The sequence below is a fragment of the Rousettus aegyptiacus genome, unplaced genomic scaffold (assembly GCF_014176215.1).
Source record: "Rousettus aegyptiacus isolate mRouAeg1 unplaced genomic scaffold, mRouAeg1.p scaffold_m13_p_17, whole genome shotgun sequence".
NCBI classification, from domain to species: Eukaryota; Metazoa; Chordata; class Mammalia; order Chiroptera; family Pteropodidae; genus Rousettus; species Rousettus aegyptiacus.
Window position 1 is genome coordinate 25,669,587 of NW_023416292.1, and position 27,416 is coordinate 25,697,002.

The window sequence follows — 27,416 nt, forward strand, 5'->3', positions numbered from 1 at the left end:
GCCGGGCGGGAAGCGAGCGAGGGCCCCAGGAAGGAGCAGGTGGCCAGGAGCGCAGGCGAGTGGCTGTGGCATGTGTCGGGGGGACAGGCGAGAGGCAGAAGCACTGAAGGACACGGAGGCTCAAACACCGTGGCGTGAACTTCGGAGGTGGCACTGCTCCCAAGGACGGTGCTTTAGTGGACGGGTGGGGACGCTGTCACCAGGAGGGGGGAGAACGAAGCCGGGCATCGGACAGACTTCTCGCCCGCGGTCAGAGAAGGCACTGGGGTGGTGGCAGGACGAGGGACCGGAAGACGGCCAGACAGGTGCCCACGTCCTCAGTGCAGGAAGATCAAGGGCGGAAAACAGGGAGCGTGAGTGGTAGGAGCCTCAGAGGGAGCGAGTCTATACAGAGACGGGAGGAAAAGTCCGGAAGTGGCGGTGAGCGTGCAGGTGGCGCCGGGCCCGCCCTCACACCCGTGTCCCGGTCCTGGGTGAGCGGAGAGCCTCGGCTCATGTGAGGAGGGGCAGGGCGCCCGTCCCCTCCGTGGCTGAGCGGCAGGTCGTCTGTCCTGCACCCTCTCCTTTGGGACAGCGGCCGGGAGAGTGGGGACCGAAGCGCCGTGGGAAGGTGCTGAGGGTCTGCCACAGGGCGAGGCAGGGGCCAGCCTTCCGATCAGGGCAAAAGTGGCGAGGACAGGAAGCTGGGCGCCCCGGGGGTGGGGGCGCTGATATCGGATGCCACTTGCTGCCTGAGAATCGGGGTTCCAGAAAGCCCCAGGAAAAAGGCTGGTTTGCACCTGGCTGTGTCCCGGGGTCTGTCACGTTGTCCCTGACTGTTTCTCAAGAAACTGATCTCCCCCTTCTTCTGTCCGAGTCTAGCACCTACTTGGAACTCTACACTGTGAAAGGGGAAGGAGAGGAGGGGACGGCAGAGTGACAAACTGGTCAGGAAGGAGGGGAAACCAGGCCCGGGGGGCGGGGCACCTGCGGGAGCCCCTGGCCGCGAGCTCTCCTGGGACTCAGGCCATCGTCCCACGCGCCTGTCGCTGGAGGGGAGCTCACCTTATCAGCTGACCTTAAACCCTGCAGTCTCGTCTTTCAGACTTGGGCCCCTGGCTGCTACTCACTTCTTAGAAGAGCCAGGGAGACGTGAGCCTGCGAGGCTGGCGCCAACGGGAAAGGCGTGGGGGGGGGGGGTCGAAGGCAAAGAATATTCACCTGCTACGACCGCTGCCCACACCCGCCCGGCACGTGTGACGAGCAAGGCCGGCCCGTGTCTGGAAAAGCAAACCGGTCAAGGTCCTAACCAGCCAGACAGCAGCTGGACACAAAGTCCCAGGCTGTGCCTCTCGGCCCTGCCCACCGCCCCATCTTCCAGCCCAACCTGGATACAGAGACTGTCAACAGGAGGGCCGAACTGTCCCACCCCGTTTCCTCCACTCGGCTCTATTTAAAAGAGTTTGTTTTTACTGTGACTACCGGCCTTGGTTAGACATCAGAAAAGAGACAAATTACACACTTCTCAGAAATTGAAATTTTATAAAAAGGCATTTTTCTTTCATATTCATAAAATGATATAATTTTTGCAAGTATAGAAATGTGTCATAAATTATACAGAATGTTCCTTAATTACAGCTCAATGCAACTTGGTACTTTCCTCCCTCCCTAAAAAACGAGAGAGAACCAAAAAAATAATATATATATAACTGTATATATATATATAGATAGATTTATATTTATATAATATAGACAAACCAAATATGAAAAAAAATCATTTCCTCTTTGGTATAAAAATCAGACTCTCACCTTGAGAGACACACAAATAGACACGATGTTGGGTTTGTAAACTGCGTGGCCCAAAGGGGTTCCCTGTCGCACTTCCCCTCCCCCGTTCCTGGCCCCCCGCCCCGCCTCCCCACAGCCCACCTGCAGCTCCTCGGGGCTCCCGCCTAGAACACTCGGGGTCCGCACACCCCACTCCCAGCCTCCACCGCCCCTGCGGGCCCCCCTCACTACCAAAGGCGAGGGTTCATCCCAAGACGGATTCGGGAGCAACGAACTTGGGAGACACCCGAGGTCCCCAGGGGTGGGCGACGGAGAAGAAGGGCAGGTGTGCGGGGCTCCGAGACCTGCCCGGACCCAGCCAGGCCCGAGGCGCGCCTCCGCCACCTCCTACGGGATGCCAGCCCCGTGGGGGGTGGGACCCCTTGCTCACCAGAAGGGGGAGGTGGAGGCCAGCCTCCCTTTCAGCCTCCCCTTCAGGCCCCCCTCAGGTCCTGGGCGATGGGTGCAAAAAATGCCGGCCGAGGAGGCAGAAGGCAGGTCCGAGGCGCTCTGCTCATGGACTTGGGTCAACATTTACAACTAAACTTTCCGTAGGACTAAACTGACTGCGCACGCAGCCCCGGGCCACCGGGAACGGCAGGGCCACTGCCTGAGGCTCTCGCTGGCCACCGGGACTCAGGGATCCGGGACTCGGCGGATGTGTTGGGGGCGGGGGGGGGGCCTTCACTCTCAAGGTGAGGGCGGTGGCAGGACAGGGCCCTCCTCCACAGGCTCCCAACCCCGTCCGCGACGGGCACGTCCCCCCCGGGTGGGCCTCACTGTCACTCTCAGGCACCAGCCACTCAGGGGTCAACTGTGGCCCCGCCAAAGCACGCCACACCTGGCCAGGGTGGGCGCCCGTGGGTGACCGCCTCCTCCGCGGGAGGATTAAGCCGCCCAGCACAGCACGCAGGTCACGCAGACGCCCCCTCCGCCTGCCAGACGAAAAACACAAAGCCCAACGGGACGCGAACGCTGAGCCAGGAGGGGCGGACGCCACGTGAGGGGCCCGCAGGCCACACAGCTCTGGCTTCCGCGCGATACATTCTTGTGTAGCTCGGGGTGGGGGCTCTGAGGCCCCACTGGGGAGCGGGAGTAAAAAAATACAGAGACTATCGTCCTGCGGGTCCCCGGCGAGGCAGGGGCGGACCCCATCTCTCACAGTTTTTCCTTATTTTTGGTTCCGTGTCTGGTGTGCCACAGGGGCTGGTTCCCCAAGGCCCAGCCCCGACTCTGCTCTTGGGCCTGCCCCATCCCTCCGGGGTGCTGGGGGGGGGGCCCGGAGTGGCTTAGGGACAGCCGGCCACTGCTGGGGGGCCGGGAGGCCAGAGTCTGGCGGGGGAAGCGGCCGCGGCGAGGAACAAGGCCCCACGCCCTCCGTGCTCGGGCGGGGGCCCGGGCCCCGCTCACGGCCGTCACCCCCGGGGCGGCTTGTCGGGCCCCCCGCCGGGGCTGCTGGCGCAGTCGCTCTTCTTCCTGCGCAGGCTCTCGATCCAGCCGGTGCTGGAGCGCGCGCCGAAGCCGGACAGCGCCAGGGAGCTGAGCCGCATGTTCTTGCCGGACATGATGAGCTCCCCGAAGCCCTCCTGGTGCGAGAAGGCGTAGCCGGAGCGCCGCGACCCGCTGCGGCCGGCGCGGCGCAGGCAGCGGTGCTGCGCCTTCTGCTTCTTCCTCACCAGCTGGCTGTAGCGCACCTGGCGCGGGGAGGGACGCGGGGCGGGGCCGCGGTCAGCGCGCCGGCACCGGCACCAGGTCCCCGGCCTGAGCCCCAGGGCGCGCCAGTCCCCAGGCCCCGCCCCGCGGGCTCCGCCCCGCCCCGCGAGCCCCAGCTCACCGTGTCGGAGAGCCCCGGCCTCAGCTGCAGCTTGAGGAACCGGAAGGCGACCACGGGCAGGACACACACGGCCGCGGTGAGCGCGATGGTCAGCCACACGGCCGGCTGCGCCAGCGTGTTCTGTGCGTTGCCTGCAACGCAGAGGAGTCGGGGTCTTGGGGATCGGGAAGGGGACCGTTCCCCACGTCTGTCCCCGCGCCCCAGCCTCACATCCAAAGTCAACCAGGCTCCCCGAGCGGATTCCCCCAAATCTGGCTCTCCGGCCGAGCTCCTGGCCCAGCCTCACACCTGCTCCTCTAGCTGCAGATTGACATCTCTGCTGAGCATCCAGGAGGCGTCTCATTTCAAACGGCCGAAAGCGAACTACTGCACCCTCCACCCTCTTCCCCAGCTCAGGGGCCCCACCCGGACTCCGCAGCTCCTAGTGAGGCCTCCGAGCTCAACCTCGACCTCTCTCTCAAAGGACTCGTCCAAGCAGCGGGCTCGTCTCAAAATACCTATGGAATTCCCCGCTTTGCACTGTACCCCAAGCCACCGTGGTTCCCACCCGGACTGCTGCTATCACCAGCTTTCCCCCAAACACTGAGAGTGGGTCTCGGAAAACATCCATCAGTTTGACATTTCCCTGCTCAAAACCCTCCAATGGTTTCCTACCCCATTTAGGTTAAAATTCAAAGTTCTCACTCTGAACCGTATGGGCTTAAATGAGCTGGGCCAATTCTCATCGCCCCACTATACACGCTGTCCCTACCCTCCGACCTCCACTTCCTACACACACAGGGACAGACACACACACACACAGACAGGCACACACACACAGACATACACAGAGACAGACACACACACACAGACCCACACAGACACACACACACAGACACACACACACACAGAGACACACACACACACGGACACAGACACACAGACACAGACACACACACGCAGACAGACACACACACGCGCGCGTGCACGTGCCTCCCCGTTGCCGACGGCGCCCGTATCACTGTTTCTTCTTCCCGGATTGTGCTTTCCCTACTTAGATTTCTCTTTCCCAATGTCCCTTCCTCAAGAGCTCTTTGCTATCTACTCTCCTTCCCGGCCCCTTGATGTTGTTTTATAGAACTCATCATTTTGAGACATTGTATCTGTTAGCTTGCACATCGTTCATCTCATTGAAACATGCCAAACGCGCCACCCAGGACGGTGGGGATTCTGCCTGTTAACCGCAGCATCTCCGCGTCCCGAGTCACGGCGAGCGACGGCCGGCGTTGGCCGAACGCCCGCTGGAGGAACCAATGAGAAGGCCAAGCAAACGCCAAGACCCGCAAATGCGCCTTTCCCCGCTGCCTCCTAACCACGGGCACCTGACGCCAGCTCGGACGCCTCGCGCTCGGTCGCCACGGCAGCCTCCTCGCTGGCCAGCACTGCCCGCTGCTCCTCGGATGCCAGTCCCTTGACAAGCCGGGTGCGACCTGAGAGCATGGCATCCTGCTACCGCCAACGTCCTGCCTTCCGGCCTGTCTTCCCCGCTTCTCAGGGGGTCCCTGCCCCACCCTGCTTGGAGCCCGGAGGCCCCCACAAACAAGTGGGCCTTCACACTTCCAGCTCGGTGCCTTGGAACCTGACTCCCGGATCACGGCTCCATCTCGGCAGCCTCTGAGGTGGGACTACCCTGGCCACTCACGAGCAGTCGCTCTGCTGACCACGCCGGCCACGCCCTGGCCTCCTGCAGCCCGGCGGGGCTGTTCTTCACCTCCACGGACGTGGACGCACTCCGAGGCCGGTGCCTGGGTCAGACGCACCCAGCTACTCCCGACCCCCGCTGGCACCGTGCAGAACAGGAGCAGCGGTGAGCAAACGCCCGCGCTGGGCAGGCGGGCCATCCAGCGGGAGCCCGAACAGGTGCGGTCCCTCAGCGGCTCGAGAGGGAGCCGCAGGGGCTCACCCGCAAACCGGAAGTGATGGGGACTCACCCACAAACCGGAACTGGTCAGGGAACATGTCGAACAGCCCGTCGCTGTGCATGGCAAAGAGGATGGCGAAGTAAACGGCCAGGCTGCCCCAGATGAAGAAGTGGTTGATGGCCGTCCAGTAGCCTGTGTCCAGCCCGATCTGCAGAAAGCAGGGGCTGTCACGGACAGAAGGGCCGTGAGCCCAGAGCAGCCCCGGGGAGGGGATGCTCACTCTCTCCGGCGCCAAGTGCGGTTCACGGACTGCTTCCTACCTGCACGCTGACCACAATGACCAGCGAGGTAGCCACGGTGACTGCGAAGGACTGGTAGTCGGCCAGCTGGGTGCCGTCGTCCCGGGTGGCCTCGGCGAACGCCCCGTAGGGGACGAAGAACATGAGCACGGAGGTGTAGATGCCCTGGGCGATGCAGATGAAGAACTCCCGCTTGTTGAACAGCAGGTTCAGCTGGCCGGGCTCGTACAGCTTGGGGTGCTCCATGCTCCGCTGCTCGGGGACGTCCTAGGGCGGGTCGCACAGGCGGCCTCAGCTGCCGCCCAGACTCGGGGCGCCCAGGGCGGGCCCTGTCACTGCCCCTCCCTTCTAAGTTCTTGGTTGCCAGACCCAGCCTCCTCCAGCCAGCTGCCCCTGGTCAGTCCTTGCTCGGCGGCCCGAGGAAGTCGCAAGCCAGCTGCAGCTGGGAGGGACCGCCCCCCGGGGCCCATGCGCAGCGCGCAGGAGTGTCACGTGCCCACTGCCGCCAGTGTGACTCCTCCCCACCCCCACCCCGCCGCATCACGGGACTGCCCCGCACCTGATCGAAGACGCCCATGGCCAGGACCGGGAGCGAGGTGTACACGATGTTATACAGGGTGATAAAATACTGGTCATAGACGGTCTGGAAAGAACGGGGCGGCAGGGGCATGAACGCGCCATCCTCCTGCACCCCGAATCAGGCGGAGGAGGGCAGCTGGCCCGGTACGTGGCTCCCCCGGGAATTGTCTGGAACTCCCCCTCCACCCTTTCCATGAGCGTTTTTCTGCACGCATAAACCCGACGACGGTTGAGCCCTAAAGGACTGGGCCGGGAGCAGAACAGACACGGTCCCTGCCCCCGAGGACTGAGAGGCAGGCCGGCCGACGAGGCGCTCGCTACCTGGGCCGAGAAGCCGCAGAAGAAGCCGAACCAGAAGTGGACCATGGTGAAGGCAAAGTTCTTGTAGAAGAAGTAGCAGAGGAACTTGCACATGCGCAGGTAGGACCAGCGCCCGTGCACCAGCAGGAGGCGCTGCAGGAACTTGAACTGGGAGAAGGAGTAGTCGGAGGCCAGGACCGCCTGGATCCCCTCCTGCCCGCTGATGCCCACGCCGATGTGCGCTGCTGCAGAGACAGGAGGGCGAGGCCGGCCCCGCGTCAGAACCCCGCCGCCCCGGCGGCCCCGACCCGCCGTCTGCCAGGCCCCGGCCGCCGTCTGCCCGCCTGCCCCGCCCCCCCGCCACCGGCTGCCCTCCTGCCCCGCCTGCGCTCACTCTTGATCATGCTGACGTCGTTGGCGCCATCTCCGATGGCGAGCGTCACAGCCTTCTTGTACTTCTTGACCAGTTCCACCACCTGCGCCTTCTGCAGGGGGGTCACCCGGCAGCAGATGACCGCTTTGCAGGCGCACGCCGTCTCCAGAAACTCCAGCTCCATGTCTGCCTCTAACGCGTGGGCCTGCGACACATGAGAGCCGAGAGACGTGGGGGTCGGTGCCGCCCAGGCCCTCAGGGACCCGGCGCCTCCGAGGCCGCGAGAACCAGGCGAGACGGGAGAGCCGCCCGCAGAGAAGCAGCCTCAGGAAGACGGGGCCGAGGCGCGCGCGGAGCACCCACCAGGCTGTGCCCGCTGATCACCAGGCCGTAGTCCCCGGCGATGGCTTCCAGGACGGAGGTGAGCTTGGACGAAGGAACTTTCTCCTGGTAGCTGAAGCCGTTGCCGACGGCGCGGGACGGGGCCGTCATCTTCTCCCGGGCTTTCCTGGAGGGGAGGAGGCTGTGGTCCCCCAGGGCAGAAGCAGGGCCCCGGAAGCCGCCCCTGACCGCCCCAGCCTGCTCACCTGAGCTCCTCCCGCACCTCCAGGACCGTGTGGCCGGTGACGACGAACACCTCCGTCATGTCGTCCGTCAGCATCTTGCACGAGTAGCCGATGTTCACAGCCGTCTCTGCCGAGAGGACGCGGGCGCTGCGAGCGGGCCCCCGACCGGGTGGGCACGCCTTCGGCCCCACGTCCTCGCCCTGCCGGCCTCTCACCTTGCTTGTCTCCCGTCAGCACCCAGATCTTGATGTTGGCCAGCGTCAGGAGGGCGATGGTCTCCGGAACCCCTTGCTGAAGCTTGTCCTCGATGGCCGTGGCGCCCAGCAGCTGGACCACAAGCGCCGCTGGCGTGAGCCCCAGGCAGCGCCCTCCCCGCCCGACCCCGGCCTCCCCGGCCCCACCACGTCCCGCCCTGTACCATCATGTCATTCTCCATCTCCTCGTAGACGCTGGCCAGCCGGTCCTCCCGACCGTCCTGGGCCAGGCTGGCCTGGAGTCGCCGGCCCGCCCACTCCTCGTAGTCCTCCTCCCCCAGGTCCTTGTAGGCCAGCACCAGGGTCCTGAGCCCCTCCCCCGCGTACTCCTGGAGGCAGAGCCAAGAAAATCATCCCTCCCCCTTCCCAACGGCGAGGGGCAGAACCGCAGCACCCCCCGCCCTGACCCCCGCCCTGCACCCACATTCAGGTGGTCGGTGGTGGTGTTGAGCAGCTCTTGGGTGGAGTGCTGGATTCTGTCCAGCAGGATGGTATCGGCCCCCTTGCAGTAGAGCCGGATCTTCCCCTCCGGGTTGCGGACTGGGGGGCGGGGAGCCAGAGGGATTCAGGCAGGCGAAGAGCCCAACCTCAACCCTTCGGCAGGGTCACCCCGCGTGCCCCACCTGGCTCCAGGCTGGCGGGCTGCCCCACGCCCCCCGCACCCGCTCCGGCCTCACCGATGACCGACATCCGCTTGCGCGTGTTGTTGAAGTCCAGGATGGCCAACAGCTGGTAGGTGACGGCCGTGCCCATCTCGCAGACGGTGATGGTTTTGGGGGTACGAGAGCGGAACACGAAGCCGAAGTTCCTGGCTGCGGTGACCAAGGCCCCCTCGTCTGGGGACTGGGCTTTGTAGTACAGCTCCCCTGGGTGGGGAGGACATGCAGGCCGTAAGCGGCCACGCTCCGGGCCAGCCGGGCGGGGGAGGGCGAGGCCGGCCGCGTGCTCACCCTCGTTCTTTTCCTCCGACATGACGGTGTGGCACAGGGAGAGGAGGCGGAAGAACTCGTGCGTGTGGGGGTCTCCCATCTTGACGGCCTCCAAGAGCGTGGGGTCCCAGAATAAGAACTTCTTGTCAGCCAAAGGATTGAAGGAGAAGTCTACGGGTTCGGGCCTCTGGGGCAGACAAGAGGGCGATGAGCCACGAGGGGGGCGCCAGGGGGCATCCCGGGGAGGGGCCGTCTCCCCTCTGCTCCCTGCTCTTCCCGCTCCCGGCCTGTCCACCATGGACCTCGGAATTCCCACCGCTGCGTTACACCAGCGTGTAGCCACTACGCTGCATGCCTGAAACTAGTGTAACTTCGAACATCGACTGTAATCTAAAAACAAAAACGTAAACCAAAATGAAAATAACGGAAAACAAGTCTAAAAAAACAAAACAAGGGTCCATGTCTCAAGAGTCGGGCTGGGACGGTGGAGGCAGAGGTGGGGGGACCAGGCCGCAGGCCAAGGCCTGGGGCCGTTTCTAGAAGCTGCAACAGACAGGAAGAGACCCTCGCCGGAGCCTCCCCGGAGCCTGCAGAGGGAGCCACCTCTGCCGACCCCCTGATGTCAGCCCTGTGAGACTCATTTTGGACTTCTGACCCCTGGAACTGCAGGAGAATAAATCTGTGTTGTTTTTAAAATCAATCAGTCAATAAAAATGGAACTAAAAAAAATTCCCACTGCTACCAATTCTTCCTTTAAACCCCTGTGTCTCCAAGCAGCCTCCACGTCCTGGCCAGACGACCATCACCCCTAACTACACCGACCGGCACCGGCTGGGCGCCCTGTGTTTAACTGGCATAGAGAGTAACTGTGGAGGCTGGACCTTACCTCTCCCAGTTCCGCTTTGTGTCCCAGGACATCGAACACGTCCCCTACACGCGGCCGGGACAGAGGAGAAGCAACATGAGAAGCAAGGTCAGAGGCCCTCGGAGCCGGGGGCCGGGCTGCGGCACAGGACCCCCGCGGGCCCCTGAAACCCGCAGGCCCGCCGTCGAGCAAACGTCACACGCTCACTGCGATGTGAGGGACAGGGGGCGCCTGGCGCCCTGGACCTTCACGACCCCAGGACTGAAGGTCACGGGCCCCACCACTCCCCAGGCTGGTCCCCACGAGCCCTGCCTGCTCTCTCCCGGGGCAGCGCCTGGCCTGCACCCGCCCAGGCCGCCCAGGCCTCCCGGGCAGCCTCCGGGCCCTGGGGCGTCCACAGCAGACACGGCCGCACCCTGGCCGTCAGGCCGGGGTTAGGACAGAAAGTGGCTACCAAGCCACACTATGAAAGTCAGACACCATAGGCCCCGCCCACGCCGGCCGAGGCTCCACCAGCCACCAGGTCACTCACTGCCACAGGCCACGCTGGAAAGACCAGGGTCACACTGCAGACTCACGAGGCCCCTGAGCGGCACCGCACGGGTCCAGCCCGGCCAGGACGCCCGGGGGCTCGCGTCCGGGGCCTCCCTGGGACCGGCCAGGGGCCCCCCGCTGCCGGGGCTGAGCGCGAGGCGAGGGCATCGGCAGCGGACGGGCAGCGTGGGCAGGGCCCGTGTCCCCACACGCCGCAGACGCCGGACGCCGAGACAGCGGGGGCCGGGGCCGCCTACCGTAGCTGCGGCCATGGATGGAGCACTTGCTGAAGACCATGATGTTCTGCGTGAGGGTGCCCGTCTTGTCGGAGAAGACGTATTCCACCTGGCCCAGCTCCTCGCTCAGCGTGGTGGTGCGGGCCTCCGCCGGCGTGCGCCGCCGCGCGCAGAACATCTTCTTGTCCCAGTTGATGAAGTAGCTGTGGCCCAGGCGGATGACCTCCACGCTGCACGGGGGACAGGGCGTGAGGCGGGGCGGGGGGTGCGCCCCGCTCGCGGGCCGTCGCTGCCGGCCCTCGGCGGGGGCGGGGACAGGGACGGAGTGGACACTGGGGACCTGGGCGGAGAGGGCGAGGAGAGCCTGCCGGCGGCCGGCCCCGGGGGCGGCACAGGAAGTCCCCGACCCCGACCCTCTGATGCTGTCTAGACAAAAAAGGTGCAGGGGGCCGGGCGGGGGTGGAGGGCAGACGGCACAGGACAGTGGGACGAGGGGCTGCGCTCGGGGCGCTCAGCCGGTTCTTACCTCGGGGCTAATAACAGAAACCATGCAGAGAAAACGAGAGAAAGCGCGAGAGGGAAGGGAGAGAGAGAGAGAGAGACAATGAGGGTGCTGCGTGCGCCACGGCAATGCCGGCGTCACCCGGGCAGGGGCCGCGGCGGGCGCGGGGGCCGGGGGGCCCGCGGCCCCGGCCTCGCTGCCCACATTCGCCCGCGCGCCCTTTCTCCGGGCTCAGGGGCTTCCAGAGAGAACGAGGCAAGCGCGATGCCGGCTCTGACGGGAGCCGGGCCACAGCCGGGGACGGGAGGCCCTCGACGCCCCCAGGCGAGCTCGGGCCCCTTGCTTTGCCAGGCGTCACCTCTGGGAGACGGACTGTCAGAGCTTCAGAAAGGGCCCTGCATTTAGGTCCAGTGCAGCCCAGTGATGGGGTCTGGCACCCGCTCCGACCCGGCCGGAGCTGCCGTCAGGGGCCAGCGACCAGGCGAGAAACAAGCTGGCTAGAAATACCTCCACCGCCTGCCCCCAAACGCGGCTGACCGAGCACCCTCTCCGCGCCGCATCCCACCCCAACACGTTACCCCAACGAAACTCGGGAGGAATATTCTCCTGGGCAGCCGCCGAGGCTTCCTTAGGCTTAGACACGGAACACACTCAGCAAAGCCCAAAGATGGGGAGAAAAGGAGGTTGCAAGCGAGAGAACGTTTAAACCTAACGAAGCATCAGTCACAACAGCGACGGACAGACACCCTGCCACCCGGTACTCGAAACTTAACTTTCAAACTATTTTCCAATCGCGTTTCTTCTATCGAGATATCCCCATGAGGAAGGCAGGCCAAGTGTTGCCATTCCCCTTTTCTAGGAGGAAACCGAGGCCTCGAGCAACTGTGCCTGAGGTCACATGGCTCAGGAGACAGCAGGACGAGACCCGGGACCTCTGAGATCCCCTGGGAAAGCACCAGCTAAACAAGCTCAGCACAGAAACTCCCCTGTCCGTCACCGCCATCGGCACTAGGACTCGGGGCCAGTGGGGAGACCCAAGGACTGGCTGGGGAACCCGAATGGATGAACAGTGGCCACGGGAAGTTCCGAGGTCTCCAGGAAACAGTTCCTTAAAGAGGCTGCGGGTCCCTTTTCTCCAGTGCCGGCTCTAAGTACTAAAGATAAGGTCTCCTTCCGGCTGGTTCTCCACCTCCCCAGTGCCGCTTCCCGGTCAGGATCATGGTCACGGTCACGGTCACACGGTCACGGTCACACGGTCACGATCACCTCGTGATCACTGTCCGATCTCCAGCCACCACCCACCACCACTACCCTACCCGTCCTATTTCTGCACGGCCCTGCCTGCCAGCACTCCCTGAAGTCGCTTTAGATTTTTTTTTTTTTAAAAAAAGAATCTTTTAAAGCTCAAAGGCCAGAGGCAAAGACTCAGGGCCCTCCACAATCAGGAACAAAGGCGCGGCCAGCTCTCCGCCCACAGCCAAACTGCTCCCGTCCATTCCCAGGTTCCCAGGTTCCCGTCTCCGAGCCCTTTTTCCAGCCCTCTGCCCGAGCCCTACTTTCAAGCCCCGGGCAAAAGCCACCTCTTCAGAGACGTCTTCCCTGATTAACTGCATGGGGAGCGAAGTGCCTCCCGCATGGCACCTCGGTGTCTGACACCGTTTGCCTCCCCCTACGTACACCCCTCTGCCGCTTCTGAACGCCGTGCCCCGCACCCTGCACCCCTGCGCCCTGCTGTGCGCGCAGGGAGGGCTGCATGTCCGTGGGACGACTTCCACAGCCCAGGTCCCAGTGTGTTTCATAACGGCTCTTCCTCCGCTGGGCGGAGGCTCCCAGAGGGGAGATCCGCCCACGTCTTCGCACAGGCCTCGCACCTGACAAGCTCCTTCGCGCAAAGCCGCAGCCGTAAACACGCGCCCGACAAACCAACGCGCCCCCTCCGACTCCCTCCACGGGCCCAGAGCCTGGATGGAGGAGTCAGCTCTGCAGACTGAGCTCACAGGTCACGGCACAGGGAGGAGGGGGCGCCGTGCTGCTGCTTCTCGGGGGTTCCGCCTTCGCGGGCGAGGGGCGCTTGCCAGGGGGCCGCCTGGGCTCCGCGGGGAGCTGGGCGGAGAAGGCACGCACCTGACGTAGAGGGATATGGGCACGACGGTGTTGAGGATGATGATGTAGGACCAGAAGGAGAGGAAGCCGGAGAAAAAGGCACTGTCCACCGCCTCGTCCCAGGGCAGGTAAACCTGGAAGCGCGCCCCGACCTCGTGCTCCCAGATGGCGTTGCCGATGGCCAGGATCACCCCCATGCAGACCAGGAACCCAAAGATCTGGGGGTGGGGGGGAGAAGCAGGGGTGAGGCTGCCGCTCGGGGAAGCCCTCCAAGTCCGGGGCGCCGCTGCAGGCCGCCGCCCGTGCCTGAGCCCTCAGGAGCCCGGGCGCCTTCACACTGGTGGCATGCTCTAGAGTTGCCCAGAACGGGGGACAGGCTCGTCTGCCACTGTCACGTGGCCTTCTCGCCGAACACTGTTCCCATGTGTGGGATGGGGAAGCTGAAATGGCCATGTGACTCGTGCCCCTGACACCCTGGAGCCCTCGAGGCCTTGAGGATGGTGGGCGAGGGCCAAGCCCCTTCCCACACGCCGAGCAGCCTGCTGGAACCCACCCATCTGCAGCCCTGAGCTCCGCAGACAGGCCACCGGGCGGCTGGGTTTCTGTCAAATCCATCATCTCATAAAAGCTGCCCCCCGCTTGTTTTCAACCAGAGAAACAAATCACATGCAGATTTCTCAACAGCCAAAAGTCTTTGCGGAAGGATCCTAAGAAAGTCTCCGAGGTTGAGAGGAAAACATCGGGGCCGCGGTCCCATTGCAGGCACCTCTTGGCAGCGCAGCCTCGGCTCCCGCTTGCCCCGCAGAACAGGAACCGCCCTGGCGCCCAAGGACCACCAGGGGGCGATGCCGCCTCTGCGAGGGACCAGCGGCCCCCGGGGCTGGGTTTCTGCAGACGCTTTAGGGCCAGCAGAGACTGTCTCAGGGCTGGCGTCGGGGCGGGGGGGGGGGGGGGGGGGGGGGGGGGGGGGGGAGGGGGGGGCGGATAGGCAGGCAGTGGGGGTACGAGAAAGGGAGGAGAAGCCACAAGGCGCTCAGATTTCTAGCCCAACAAGAGAAGGATTCAGGGATCACCAAAAACCAACAAACTTTTCCTCCGGGACCCTTCCTCCTTGGAAGTCGGGAAAAGCCCCGTGCACCATCCTCCAGATGGAAATTTTCCTTTTCGTTCCCTCCCCGTCCCCATGAAGGCCTCCTTGTCCCCAGCGAAAGCAAACAGAAGGTCACATGCTGCTCTCAGCACCGTCATCACTGGAATCCAGAGAACGAGAGACTTGTTTCAGCTTCCTTTAATTTGTTGATTCACACACGGTCCTAAGGTTTTTAAAAATAATATCTTCCAAAGCTAAAAGGAGCCTGAAATAAACACTGCCTTTGAGAGGCTGACCTGCCTGTGGCTCCTGCCCGGGGAGGAGAGAGGGGAACGGAGGGAGCCAGGAGGGGAGGCAGGGGCAGGGCACCCCACGAAGGAGGCCTTACCCAGAGCACCAGTGTGTTCATCAGGCGGTCGATACTCGTCCTCTTGAACTTCGTCCTGCCGCTGTTCTGCATGAGCTTAGTGTCAGGCCCTAGGAGGGCGGGGAAGGGCTGGGAAGGCGCCTAGCAAACGGGGCTGCCCCCAGGCCCCCAGGCCTCTGCTGGGGCAGGGGCCAGCCCGCCCGGGAGCTGCGGGGCGCTTAGGCCACGCCCCCATGCCCCGCCCCCATGCCCCGCACCGCCCCGCCCCCATCCTCCCCTCGGCCCCAGGAGGCGCACCCGCGAAGATGACCAGGCCGAAGCACCACTCCGTGTTGCGCAGGACGCAGCCCCGCAGCAGCGTGTTCTGGTTGCTCAGCGGGAACTTGTTCTCCTTCCAGTACAGGGTGCCGCTGAACTTGTCCAGCTTGTTGTTGGGGGGTTCGCAGATCACCTCGCCTGAACGGTGGGAGGGGGGGGGGAGGGGGAGAGACCAGGGCGCCACCGCTCAGGGGCGGTCGACGGCACGGCCAGAGACAGCGGCTGGGGTGAGGGGGCCCACGCACTCTGTGCGGGGCGGGGCGGGGGGACTGTGAACTGACCCCACTTTGGGGCCCGGCGGCCCCACTTGGGGACTCTAGGCTACAGAAATCAGCACAGGTCACAGCAGTTCTGACTGAAGCACTGTTTGCAGCAAAAGACTGGAAACCACGGGATGGCTGGGGAAGGGCTGCGTGCACCGCGACTCGTCCGCGCTACGGGACGCTCTGCGGCTCTCAAAAAACAAGGCCGTTTATGTTCACGCGGGGCTAAGACCGCGGTGATACCTTCGCAGGGAACGAAAGGCCGGCTGCGGAGATCTGGGCGCAGCACGACCCCACTGACTTATGCCCACGTTTGTAGAAACAGAAAAGTGTGGATGAGACACTCCTCTGCCAGTCACACTGGCCACCCGGAGGGCCGGAGGGCGTCCCGGTCACGCCCTGCGTCTGCCTCGTCACTGCTCTGCGTGAGGACGAGCCGAACGCCGACACGTGCAGCAGGCGGGGAGCCGCCAGCAGTGAAGACCTCTTGAAACGGCCGTCATTCCAGACGTGGTGGCGGCCACCAAGCACTCCTGACCCCCACCCCCCCAACCTCACCCCGCAAGAGTCCAGGGAGCGGCACGCTCACAGCAAGAAGCGGCCAAAAGGAGGAAGGGCGGTTAAAACCCCAAACCGGACCGCCTCCCCCGCCCGAACGCCCCCGCTCCAGAATCGCTCACCATCGAACTTGGCGAGCTTGCCGATGTCAGCCAGCTCCGAGGTGACCGGGATGGCCTGGCGCACTTTCATGTTGGTCTCCCTGGAAGGAGAGTGTCCCTGGGTCCCGGCTCCCTTGCCCTCCCCCAGAGCCCCCTGGGAGCCCCTGGCCACGAGGCATCCCCGTCCCCGAAGGTCCCCGTGTGACTGCGCACCCAAAGTCTTAAGTCCCGCTTACCCCGAGTTTCCCCAGAGGTGCGTGCCCCGGCCCTGGGAGCCTCTTTCAAAAGCGTTTTGGCCCAAAGGCGGCAGGAGAGCGTGAGACTCACCCGTCGAGCTCTGCTGTCTCGATGTAGCACAGCCCGTGGGGCTCGCTGCTGGACAGGAGCAGGAGGTCCGCCTGCAGAGAGCCGCGTGAGGACACCGTGTGCGGAGCGGGAGCAGCCGTCCAGCCCACGGGCTCCCTCCCCACCGCCCCCTGCTGTGCTCGGTCCCAAGGACGAGCGCGGCTGGAAGGGAGCCAGGCTCACGCATCCTCGTGACACACCGCTGCCCACTCGGGAAAGGTCGCCCCCACGGGTGCTGGAGCTGGGGGGACACTCGTCCCTTTGGGCCAAAGAAAAGGAAGCGCCCACAGGCCTGCAGGGCGGCTGGTCCCGTACCGCCACAAACTGGTTGTTTTCCAGCTTGATGATGTCACCGACGCGGACATTCATCCACTGCTCCTGCTGGAGGCTGAGGCGACGAGAAGGCAGAGGGGCGTGTGTCAGGGCCACGCGAGTCCCCAGGGGACCCCTTCCGTCCCCACGGCCCTCCGTCTCCAGCAGGCACTCACATTCCATTGATCAGCACCTGAGACTGACGGTTATTCACCTGGTTATCGCTCTTGTGTCGGAACTGAAAGGAAGGAAACAGAGAGGTAAGACACCTCCTCCTGCCTCGAGGGACGCAGCCAATCAGCGGACGGCGGGTGCTTCGTATACACACCTGTTCACAGATCTGCTCTCTCCCCCCCCCCCACCCCACCCCGACTCGGCCAAGACAGCACCGATCTAGCTGGACCAGGTAAGGAACGGCGATGAAAACCCCTCACATAGTCGTCGGTGGCATCTTTGACCGCTGTGATGGTGAGGACAAGAACCAAAGGCACGATGGTGGTGAACCACGAGAGGGAGGAGATCTGCGGGATCAGCTGGAAGGGAGAGAGAGAAGGCGATGCCTCCGCGGCCGAGCCCTGAGCCTTCTCCTGCCCACACCTTTCCCTCCTCCCTGTGTTTGGCTTGCTGAGCTGCACAGGGTCTATCGCAGGCTACTGTACCTGCAGAATGAGAAGGAACAGGAAGTAGGTATTGGCGACTTCCTGGAACTGCTCGAAGAGGTTGACAGGCAGGAAGGTGAGAATGTTGTACTTGGAGGTCTTGATGCAGTTACTCTACGGCAGTGGGAAAGAAGATGATGAGGCGGGCTCCGACCCCACCCCAGAACCAGACTGAGGCTGCCTCCTCCCTCTCCGCTGCTCCCAGCCTCTGCCCCGAAAGCCGGCAACTGCGGGGGTGGGAGGGGGACAGGGCAGGAGAGAAGGGAGTCTCAGGGGGCCAGGGTGCCCCCTTCTCTGACAGGTGAAGACATGAACGTCCGGCACAGCAGCAGACGCGGACGATGGAGGCGGCTGGCTTTCCGCAGCCCCGAGGGCCCTGCCGGCCAGCCCCCCGGTCAGCCCCGGGCCCGGCCGGCTGTCCCTGCACCGCTCCCAAGCTCAGGGGCGCCACTCACCGCGTACTGGAACTTCTCGTTGTACTCCCTGTCATTGGCCCGCGCCCTCCTCTCTTCTTCTGCAACAGAGGGGTCCACGGTCGGTGCCACACCTGCGCGTCCCTACGCCCTTCCCTGTGGTCCGCCCCTCACCCCCGGCCTGACCGCTGGGCCCCGCGGGCTTTAGGCGGGTAAGACAGGACACAGCCCCTCCCCACGCAATGTCAAGGTCTCCACTGGGGGCATTCGGCTCCTCGCCCGACCCTCCAGTTCATGCCTCAGGCACGAGAGGTCTTGGGGATCCCCACAGGAGCACCGGCTGGAGACGCAAAGCTTCCTTCCCCTGGGGACCCCTGCAAATCTAGCCCCAGAGCTGTGCTCCCCTAACCCGGGGGCGCGGGGTGTCACCCTGCCCTGGAAGGCCCTGCGGCAGCGGCCCGGCCCCACGTGCAGGCCCCCCTGCAGGAGCCTCCGCTTGTCACATGTGACCGGCAGCAGCTTCTGACTGGCCCACAATGACATCACCTTATTTTAAAGCTCATCTTCAAGTGGGGGGGGGGGGTCGGGGATGTGGGTCATGCAGACTGAGACAGAGATGCCGGTCGGGGGATGGGGCACGCTGCGGACAGGGACCGCCGCTCTCTGACTGTAACCTTCCGCGTGCCACCTGCCACATTTCCCCCAAACGACACATTTGTCATGAGCGACAAATGAGCTGCACCCCTGCTGAGCCCCCTGCAGCCCTGGAGCTGTTAGCAGAGTTCGGGTACAGACGATGGGGGTGTCCTGCGAAGGGCTCTGCCCCAACTCCCAGGGTCACTGTGACCACAGGCTGGAAAGGGCGGTTGCACCCTGGTTAGGTGGCCCGCACCTGCCTCATACCTGGAGCCAAAAGCAGCACCCAGGACCTCCCGTCCCCCAGACCCCCGCAGGGCTCACTGCAGAGACAAAACCTCAGTCGCGGCCGGCCCTCCGCGGGCCGCCCCAGGGCGCTCGCTCCCCGCGTTGCTGGTCGCCCCCCCCCCTCCGCCGCCGCCGCGACCGCGGGGGCCGAGCCCCCTGCGCATCACCCAAGGCCCTCCCCGGGATGAGTCGCGGGCCGGACCCTTCGGAGCCAGGACCTCCGGGTCTGGAGAGGAGCGGGCCAGGGAAGGCCGGGGGAGGCGGGGGACAAGCGAACGTGAGGGTGGGAGAGGGACAACGGGCTCGGGAGGGCTGCGGGTGTTGCCTCCCGTTACCTGTCCCCCAGGAGGGCTTCTTTCGGCTCCAGGAGTGGGGCGCCCCGGCCCGGGCCCACTTCTCCGGCATCTCCTTGGGGACCGTCATGATCGGGGGAGGGCGGACTGTCTGTCAGTCCGTCCTTGGGCTCAGCGGCGCCGATGGGACGGGCCCCCCGGGAGGAGCGGGAGCTGCGGCCGCTCAGAGGGGAGCCCCGGCGGTCGGGCGCGCGCCCCACCTGCAGCCCCGGCCATCCTCGCGGCCGCCCTCACCCGGGACGCCGCGCGCTCTGCTGCGCCGCCGCCGCGCCGCCGCCGCCGCCCCCGAGGCTCCCGCGGCCCCCGCGCTGAGTGGCCCCGAGCGGGCGCGCGCCCCGGGCTCCGCCCCCGCCCGCTCCGCGACTGCGGGGCCCGGCCCGCCAGCGCCGCGTAGGCGAAAGCCCGCGCCCAGCCCCGCCTCCCCGCCCGGCCAATGCGGGCGAGGGGGCTGCCCGCGTCGTCCGGGGCAACCGCTTTCGTCCTGCCCACGCCCCCGCCCGCAGGAAAACCATAGGGACCCGGTGGGGGGGGGATGGGAAAGCGGGGGGCAGGGGGAGGAGACGGGGACACAGCGCCCAGGCTCCCCAGGCCAGAGAGCAGCAGCTCCGAGGACCCCGGGACACGCACCTGCGTGTTTGGGGGCGGGAGAGCCGGTGCTCAGGGGGAAGAAGTCGGTTTCCCGGGCTCCTCTGGGCTGGGGAGGGGTTCCAGCCCACCCTCCTTCAGACCCTCGACCAGCTCTCCCTCCTGCCTTTGCGCCCTCAGCCATGACGCCCACTCCTGATGGTCCCGGCGGCACCCCCGTCATCTTACCTGGGGGGCGCTGTTTTGCACACAGTGCCATCTCACCCAGCAAGGTCCCAGCAATCCCATGGGAAACCCTGCAGGAAGGCGACACGTGCGTGAGGTGGGGACCCCGAGGGTGACGCTTCTTTCCCTCTCCGGACCTCTGGAAGGTTCTCTTCGCCGGGTCTGACCTTGCCCCTCCCTCCGGGCCTCGCCCACCTCCTCCCCACCAGCACCCTGCTCTTCCTGCCCCGATGGGCCACAGACAAAGGACAGACTCCCCACCACCGCTCCCTGGGCCTCTGCCTTGGATCACAAGGCGGGCTGGCCGTCTACAAAACCCAAGAAGCGCAGAGAAGGGAGGAGGGAGACGGAGAGGCCAGACGGTGACCGGAGGGGCACGGTTCTCAAGGTGCCCACCCCAGGGACAAGGGATGCCCCCAAGAGACCTTCTGGTGGCAATGGGGGTTCACTGTGTTTACTGGAAAGCAGAATTTCCACCAAAGGGTGGGGCTGAGGGGACAGCCAGGAAACACCTGGCAGGGCATCAGGAAACCGGGTGGCAGGCTCCACCCTTCTCAGAGTTTGTCACCCCCAGCCCCCACACTGGGGCTCCCTGCGCCGCCCCCTCCCGGGGAGCCTGGCCTTCACTTCCTGCACAGTCCTCAAACCACTTCCTCTAAGTCTGGGTCAGCCCCCCTTCTGGACAAGCAGAGGGGTCTTCCCAGCCCCCGCGGGGAGCTGTCCTTGTCTCTCCCAAGCCCAGGGCAGGCAGCGTGGCCCTGGGTGCAGGCCCAGGAGCATCAGATGGGCCGGTGCGTCCCTCCATGCCCTTCCCTTCACCTAAAAAGGTAGAAGGTCTGGCTGACGAGACAGGGTGGGAGCCTCACCCCATTCCCCAGCCTGGCCCAAAGGAAACTGCCAGCCAGGTCCTGGGGCCTCTTGTCACCTCCTCTTTCTTTGTGTGAGTGGAAGACCTCCCTCCTTGGTTCCCCGGTCTTCAGCCTACTGGGTACGCCCACCGGTCTGTCAGCCCCAAGAGATACTAATTGCCCGTCTGCCCAAGCTATATAATTACAGACTCCGGCCACGGCCCATCACCCACGCCAGCGCTCCCTTTGCAAACTCAGACTCCCCTCCTGAAGCCCCGATCGGGCAATACCGAAGGCCAGAAGCCCTCCTCTCCCTGACCCTCCCCACCCCTGGCAGCCCAGCGTGCCTGGCTGGCGAAGAAGAACCTCATTCACATCTTAGAGATGGCGAGTCCTCCCCCAGGGCCCCCGGCCAGGGTCTCCACCCAGTCTAGAGTGTGAGTCATGGGAGGGTGGGGTGTGGAGGGAGAGGTCAAAGGAGAGGATGCGGAGTGGCATCTCAGGTCCCACAGCCCCACAGCCCCACCGCCCTGCGAGGGAGGCGGTCCAGAGGCACTGTCAGCCCGGGAGTCTGGCTTCGGGTCTCCCTGGAAGGGTTAACGAAGGGGCCACACACGCTCTCAGGGTCAGGAATCTGGACATCGACCAGGAAGTTGTTTTACCTCCAGCATCCTGGGGACACTAGAAGCTGGCTCGGCCCCAGGCCTCACCCCCTCTGGGGGGCCCTACTAGGAAGGGAAAAGGGGGGGGGAACCTGGGAACAGGGATCCCTCTCACTTCTCCCCAGTCTCATAAGTCTGTCGGGGCCATTAGCCACGTCGCCCTGCCCCAGCCCCCTCTGCGGCCACATTTGGGATAAAAATAGCCATCTCTGAGAAGGCAACCTCCCCCTCTAGGCCTGGCCCCTGCTCCTTCCCAGCCCAGACCACGGGGGCCGAACCCCCCTTTCTGAGGAGGCCCGCAGGGGTATTTGTGGCCCAGTCGGGGAAACGGCAGGAGATGGAACCAGTACCCCTAGCTCGCTTGCCGTCAGCGCCACCCTCCCTGGCCACCCTCCGACGCTGAGGGCAGACCCCAGACTCCTCCCCGGGCTCAGGGCCCCCAGAACTGCACCCTCTCCGAGCACCCCCGTTTTCCCTCGCGCTCGGAGACCCCCACCTCGCAGAGACACCCAGCGCTCTTCTCCAGGCCCCCAAACGCGGGACCCCGGTTATCCCTCTCATCCCTCAACTCTCGGGGAGGCTGTCTGCTCTCGGTTAGCCTCTCCCCCGCACCCCCTCGCCCCTTGCCTGGTCGCCACGCGCCCCTTCAGCACCCCATCCTCCCATCCCGCTGCCAGCCTGCCAGCCTCCCCATCCCCAGGCGCCCCCCGTCCGTCCCACGGGTCCCCGCCGCCCGGGCCAGTCCTCCCCTGCGCACTGCCCCGCGCGGCCCCCGGCCGAGTCCGCGCCCGCGGCCGCCTCTGCCCTGCGCGCTGCGCCCTCCGCCCTGCGCCCTGCGCTCTGCGCCCGCCTAGCCCGGCCTCACCTCAGCGCCCGGCGCCCGGCGCCCGCCCCGGCGGCCCCGCGCGGCCCATGCCGGGGGCTGGGGCGGGGGACGCTCGGCTCGGCTCCCCGCGGGCTCCCGCCCCCCAGCTGCGGCCCCGCTCCCCCCGGGGCCTCGGCCCGCTACTTTGTGTCAGTTTCGGCCGCGGCGGGGCGGAAGTGACGGAGGCGGCGAGAGAGGGCGGGGGGCGGGAGGGGGTTTTGGGGAGACGGAGGAGGGGCGGAGCCGCCATCTTTGTGCGGGGCAGGGGGAGGGTCTTAACCCGGCCTCGGCCCCCGCCCCGCCCCGGCCCGCCCCGGCCGTCCGCATCCCGCCCCCGGACATCAGTCAATCAATCAATCAATCAATCAGGACGCGACGTGACCCTGAGGTTCGTTTTATTGGAAGAAAGGGAAATGGGACAGTGTCTCCTCCGCTCGAAGAGCGCCTCCCGCGGGGAGAGGCGTGAGAGCCGGGAGGCGACGGGGACGAGTTTTCCTCCGCGCCGGCCCCCGTACCCCACTCTCAGCCCCCGGGCGCCCTCCGCGCCCCGGCTGCTCCCGTCGGCGGGCACCGGCACGGAGCGCCCAGGCGTCGGGCGCCCTCCGCTTCGCCGTCCCGGCCCCGGGGCGCCCGCGGGCTCCGCCGAGCTCCGCGGCCGCCCTGCCCCGCCACGCCCCCTTTGCGGGGGCGCTTTTCCCACCCATACCTACTGTCTGGGGGCGGCCGCATCTGGGGGAGAGCGGGGAGTCAGGCAGCGAGGACCCAGCTTTGGAGGAAGTCCCCAGGATCGTGCCCCCGCCACCCCGCAGGTTCCCGCATCCTTCCCAGTCCTGCGTCCAGGGCGCGCGCCCTCTGGCGGCTGCTTTGAGGAACTACGCTTCTGGCAGCCCTCGGGGTCCCAGAACCTGCTTGGGGGAGGAGGGGATGAAGAGCCGGGGTCCTGGACCCTGTCCTCCCCAACTGTCCGGGCATCCTCCCCAGTTTAGGAGGAAGCGATGCCTGGGTGAGTAAACAGAGAAGCTTCCCAGGGCCTGGTATCTAAATAAAGAGGAGGAATGTCTTTGTCGCCAGGCCTAGGCCTGGAGGCCTCTTCAGAGTCCATGAGAGAGCGAAGGACTGTGAGAATCAGAATTGCACTCCAACTTCTTAGCTGGGTCAGGAGTCTCCAAGTGCAAGTCCTTACGTTGGATAAACTCTAGATCGTGAGCTGGCTGTGGGTCCTCAGGGTGATGCAGCGCCACCAGCAGCTGGTACACGGCCGTGCCCAGGGTGGCCCCCACCATAGGGGCCACTACAGGCACCCACCACCAGCCATTACCCGCTCTGCAAGAGAAGGGCAAAAGGGAGACATCAGGGGCGACGCCCCTTGGGGCAGTGGCAAGAGCTCCCCAAGGCCGTCCTCGAGGCGATCGGCCCCAGGAAGAAGGTGCCTTGGCACCCAAGCCCAGCACTTGGAGAAGAGAAGCCCCAAGGCAGCTTGGCTTGGCGCAGCCTTGTGCCTCTGGGAATTATCTGAATAGGCCCATTTTGCTGATGAGCTCACTAATGCCCCAAGAGGTAGTATGTGTCCAAGAACATGACCTCTGAATCTTACTGCATTGGTGAAAAGGGTGGAGGGGGTAAGGGGGGCCAGGGAGAGGGGAGAACTGGGTCTTAGAGGAAGCATGCTGTCCTAAGAGGCCGCGAGAACTGTTTAAGAGGAGAGAGCTGGGGACCCAGGACAGAGTGCCCAGCAGAGGGAGGTGAGTACCAAGGAAGGCCATCTCCCACCTGAAGACTTCAGGCCCCCAGCCAGCGATGTAGGTGAAAAGCCGTGGGCCCAGGTCCCGGGCAGGGTTGAGTGGGACCCCACAGTTGGAACCCACGGCTAGCTCAACAGTCAGGATCAGCAGCCCCACGACCACGGGCTGCAGACTTGGGGGCACTCCCTTGTTCTTCGGGTCCATGATGGCCAGGGCCCCCACGATCAGGAAGCAGGTGCCCAGAAGCTTGAAGTTGACAGGCAGAGGGGGTCCCATCAGCTTTGAGATGTTCCCTCTGCCCTCTGTCACTCAAACAGCCCAGGTCACCACCGCCCCGACTCTGTCTAACACAGGCATCCGGGGTGAGGGGTGGTGTCAAGATCGCCCTGACCCCACACCCCAATCCACCCAGCACCCAAACAATGGGCTGGGGCCCCAGAGGGCAGAGGCAAAGGTGTCCCCCACACACATACAACCTACCTGGTCCACGAAGCCACCTCTCAGGGTCAGATAAGATGCAGGGTAGGTGGCAAAGACAGAAGCTGTCTCTTTGGGGCCAGTCACTGTCAGATTCCCACCCGTGTAGTTCTGCAGGGCATCTGCGGGGGAGGGGCACACCCGGGATTACCATCTGTGCTCAGGTGGCACTGGCCCGCGGCTCCCCTGCCCCCGAGCAGACGCTCCGGCCGCGGTTACCGTAGTAGACGATGTAGGTGGTCCCAGCGGCACAGAAAGCTCCCACAAGTTGCACCAACGAGTAAATGGGGAGCTTGAACCAGGGGAATTGTCCCAGGAGGCACATGGTCAGGGAGAAGGCGGGATTCAGGTGGGCCCCTTCACGGATCGAGAACAGAAAACCAACCTCCGTTGAGCGTCCCCCCTGCCAGGCGCCCGCCAGGGAACATCGCTTCTCCCGCCCACGACGCTTCAGGTGAGTGTCACTCTTCCCACCCCGTAAGTTAGGAAGCTGAAGTTCAAGGTCAAGCGACTCGTTGGGGTCACGCAGTGAAGCCCAGGTTTGGACCTGGGACTGTCTGCTCTCTCTACCTGCCACGGTGCAGGTGCCCGAAGGCTCCAGCCAGGCATAGCGAGGTGGCGTGTGTCTGGGGGGCAGCAGGTGCGGGTCTGAAGCAAAACACGAACCCCAGAGGGCTCCGGAGGCGGGACACACGCAGCTAGCACTCACCCTGACTACTCTGCCATAGAGCTCGGTCTCCGCGAGCAGGGGGTGAGTGTGAGGGAGGAGAACGGCGAGACGGAAGCGGGCACTGGACCGGGCCCACGGCCTGTCTCGGTCCAGGGCACCGGTCAGGCTCAAGGAGCCACAGGCATGCACCCCCACTCACACGGGTGCGCTCCCCCGTCCGGCGCCCGGCCCCCGGCCGCCTCACCTGAGACGTTGCCGCCCACGTATATGGCCGACACGACAGCCAAGGCACCGGCCATGAACATGGTGAAGAAGTCACCTTTGTTCCCTTTGCTGGTGACGCCCTGGGCGATGGAGCCCAGGGTGAAGAACTGGTGGAGACAGGGGCGAGGAGGAGCAGGGCGTCAGGGGCCGGGAGCCCGGGGGCCGGCAGGGGACAGAGCCCAGCAGAGCGAGCGGAGCGGTCCAGCGGGACGGATGAGGGATGGACGTGAGCGGTGGAAGGAGGGCAGAGAAGAGGAAGGAGGGTGAGGGGAGGCAAGGGGCGGGGCTGAAAGGGGGAGGGCAGGAGGGGGGCGAGAGGTGGTGCGTGGTCCACGGGGAGGACAGGGAGCCGGAAGCCAGGCAGCGCCCCAAACGGCCGCCCCCCACCCCATCCTGGTTCCCTCCCCGAGCACCCTGCCTACCATGAGCACGAACTCGGCCAGGAACTCCGCCATGCACTGCCGGGCCAGGAGGTTGCGCACCCGGACCCGGCTCTTGAGTTTCACCAAGAGCTGACTGTAGACCATGGTGCTGGCTCTCTGTCTCTGCTCGCTGCTTCTCGCAACTGCTTAGGCGCACGGCCGCTCCACAGATATTACCTGGCGGGCAGAGATAAGGGAAAGACTTTAAACCAATTAGCGCGGCTCTCCGACACAGGGGTGCATGCACACGTGTGGGGGCGGTTAGAGATTAACAGGAGAATGTCTGCGTAGGCAGACTGTGCGCGGGAGGAGTCCGCCCAGGGCCACCTCCTCTGTCCTCCATCCGCATCCCTCCCGGGAGTAGCCTCCTCCTGGCGGAGAGACTGGGCGTTAGCACCCTGCTTCCTATACCTTAGTCCTCTCGGTCCTCAAAGTGCTGCTGCCCCCGCCTGATAGCTGTGGACCTGGAGAGTGCCTGGGGACCCCCCACGGCCTCCCAGCTGGGGAATGGCTAAGTGCAAATTCCAATCCAGGTCTCCGCCTCCCCACTGTGGGCAGCGCTCAGCTGGACGGGGCTGCTGGTTGAAAGGCTGTGCGCTGGCACTTGAGAGGCGTGTGAGAAGTGACACAGGACCGATGGCCCAGTCGAGGCCGACGGTGAGAGCCAGCGGCCCTCCCGACAGCTTTGAGGGAAACCGGACTCTCTCGCATCCAGCAGGAGGAAGGACCAGCTCAAAGCGCTCGCACTCTCTCTCTCTCTCTCTCTTTTTCATCTCCGACTCTTTGTTTTGAAAAATTTCAAAACTACAGAAAAGTTGAAAGACTAGCACGACAGAAGCCCCCCGCGGGTCTCTCAGACCGACAGGCACTTCACCGTTTCTCCCTCCAAACACATTTGTCGTATGTGCTCAAGTTCGTTCTTAACTATTTTCGCTGAACCATTTGAAAATAAGCTGCAGATCTTATGATACTTTGTCTCGAACTCAATACTTTAGCTCGTATCTCTTGAGGATAGAGGTATCCTCCTCCAACGTCAAGTTGTCGCATTCTGGAACGTGAACACGAATGTAGAAATATTACCTAGTGCACACATCACATCCGCATTTTCCCCATGTGGTCCCAGATGTCCTTTATAGCTATTTTTCTCCCAACCCGGGATCCAGTCAAGGACCATCCAGTGACTTCCAAATCTGTGAGACGGGACAGCCCAAATCTTAATTGTAGAGAACACTGAATTCTCAACCCCACAAGGTTCCTTCTGCCAAGCTTAGGGTCCTAATGGTCAGATCCTGACAGCCAAGATGGGGACTTGAGACTTGAAGTCCCAAGATAGGGACTGAGACTTGAATCCGCAGGCCCCCCTGGCCCCCCTGAGCCTGCAGAAGTGGCCTGTCCCGGGTCGTGTGAAGATCACAGGAAGGCTTCAAAGGAGGCAGGTGCCTTCTAAGACAATGCTCGCCCCCTTGAGGATCTACCTCCCCCTGCTTTCCTGGTAACAGGACAAAAACAAGGATCGAATTCTAGCAGAGCCCCAAAGAGGAGGCCCAGCCGGCTCAGAGCTGGGACTCCCGCGGGCGCTGGAGCTTCAGGGTCTGGCTCACGTGGCCCGGCAGCAGCAGGTCATGCTGCAGGTGGCTGGGACTCAGGGCGCTGTGCCAGCAGAGACGGGACAGCAAGTTGGGCGTGGGGCGGGTGGCCGCTACTGGAGCACGCTCCTGTAATGTGGGATGCAGGTCCGGGCAAGGTCCCTGGATCCCGTGTGAATATGGCTCTAGGATGGCTCTGGGGGTTCTTGGGGGAAAGGGTGTTCCCCAGTAGGAAAGGTAACAATGCCCACATGAGTCATTTATGTTGATGAACATTATGGACAAA

The 27,416-nt window shown here is 64.5% G+C and overlaps 2 protein-coding genes across 6 annotated transcripts; both read right to left on the reverse strand.

Moving 5' to 3' along the window:
- Positions 1 to 1,498: 1,498 nt before the first annotated feature.
- Positions 1,499 to 22,147, reverse strand: ATP8B2 (ATPase phospholipid transporting 8B2). Of its 4 annotated transcripts, none has more exons than XM_016141849.2 (28): positions 21,970 to 22,147; positions 19,598 to 19,665; positions 17,550 to 17,608; positions 17,095 to 17,208; positions 16,870 to 16,968; positions 16,612 to 16,673; positions 16,439 to 16,511; positions 16,106 to 16,176; positions 15,800 to 15,879; positions 14,836 to 14,994; positions 14,560 to 14,648; positions 13,103 to 13,299; positions 10,498 to 10,706; positions 9,728 to 9,771; positions 8,863 to 9,028; positions 8,590 to 8,778; positions 8,337 to 8,452; positions 8,077 to 8,241; positions 7,874 to 7,985; positions 7,680 to 7,785; positions 7,456 to 7,600; positions 7,114 to 7,297; positions 6,741 to 6,964; positions 6,400 to 6,483; positions 5,862 to 6,107; positions 5,611 to 5,749; positions 3,641 to 3,771; positions 1,499 to 3,500 (listed from the first exon to the last, which is right to left on the reverse strand). In XM_016141849.2, the coding sequence occupies exons 2-28, from the start codon at positions 19,626 to 19,628 to the stop codon at positions 3,222 to 3,224; spliced, it is 3,573 nt and encodes a 1,190-aa protein (XP_015997335.2). In that variant the 5' UTR covers positions 19,629 to 19,665; positions 21,970 to 22,147; the 3' UTR covers positions 1,499 to 3,221. The 4 variants fall into 4 exon arrangements, with proteins under 4 accessions (XP_015997335.2, XP_036090758.1, XP_036090757.1 ...); XM_036234865.1 differs by having other exon boundaries at positions 16,825 to 16,968; positions 21,970 to 22,106; XM_036234864.1 differs by lacking the exons at positions 19,598 to 19,665; positions 21,970 to 22,147 and adding an exon at positions 18,767 to 18,968 and having other exon boundaries at positions 16,825 to 16,968.
- A 527-nt stretch (positions 22,148 to 22,674) lies between these two features.
- AQP10 (aquaporin 10) lies at positions 22,675 to 25,702 on the reverse strand. 2 transcript variants are annotated; one of them, XM_016141892.2, is made up of 6 exons: positions 25,545 to 25,702; positions 25,103 to 25,229; positions 24,408 to 24,545; positions 24,192 to 24,310; positions 23,740 to 23,957; positions 22,675 to 23,292 (listed from the first exon to the last, which is right to left on the reverse strand). In XM_016141892.2, exons 1-6 carry the CDS (start codon positions 25,647 to 25,649, stop codon positions 23,061 to 23,063), a joined length of 939 nt encoding a protein of 312 aa, XP_015997378.2. In that variant the 5' UTR covers positions 25,650 to 25,702; the 3' UTR covers positions 22,675 to 23,060. The 2 variants fall into 2 exon arrangements, with proteins under 2 accessions (XP_015997378.2, XP_036090782.1); XM_036234889.1 differs by lacking the exon at positions 24,408 to 24,545.
- Positions 25,703 to 27,416: the final 1,714 nt, after the last annotated feature.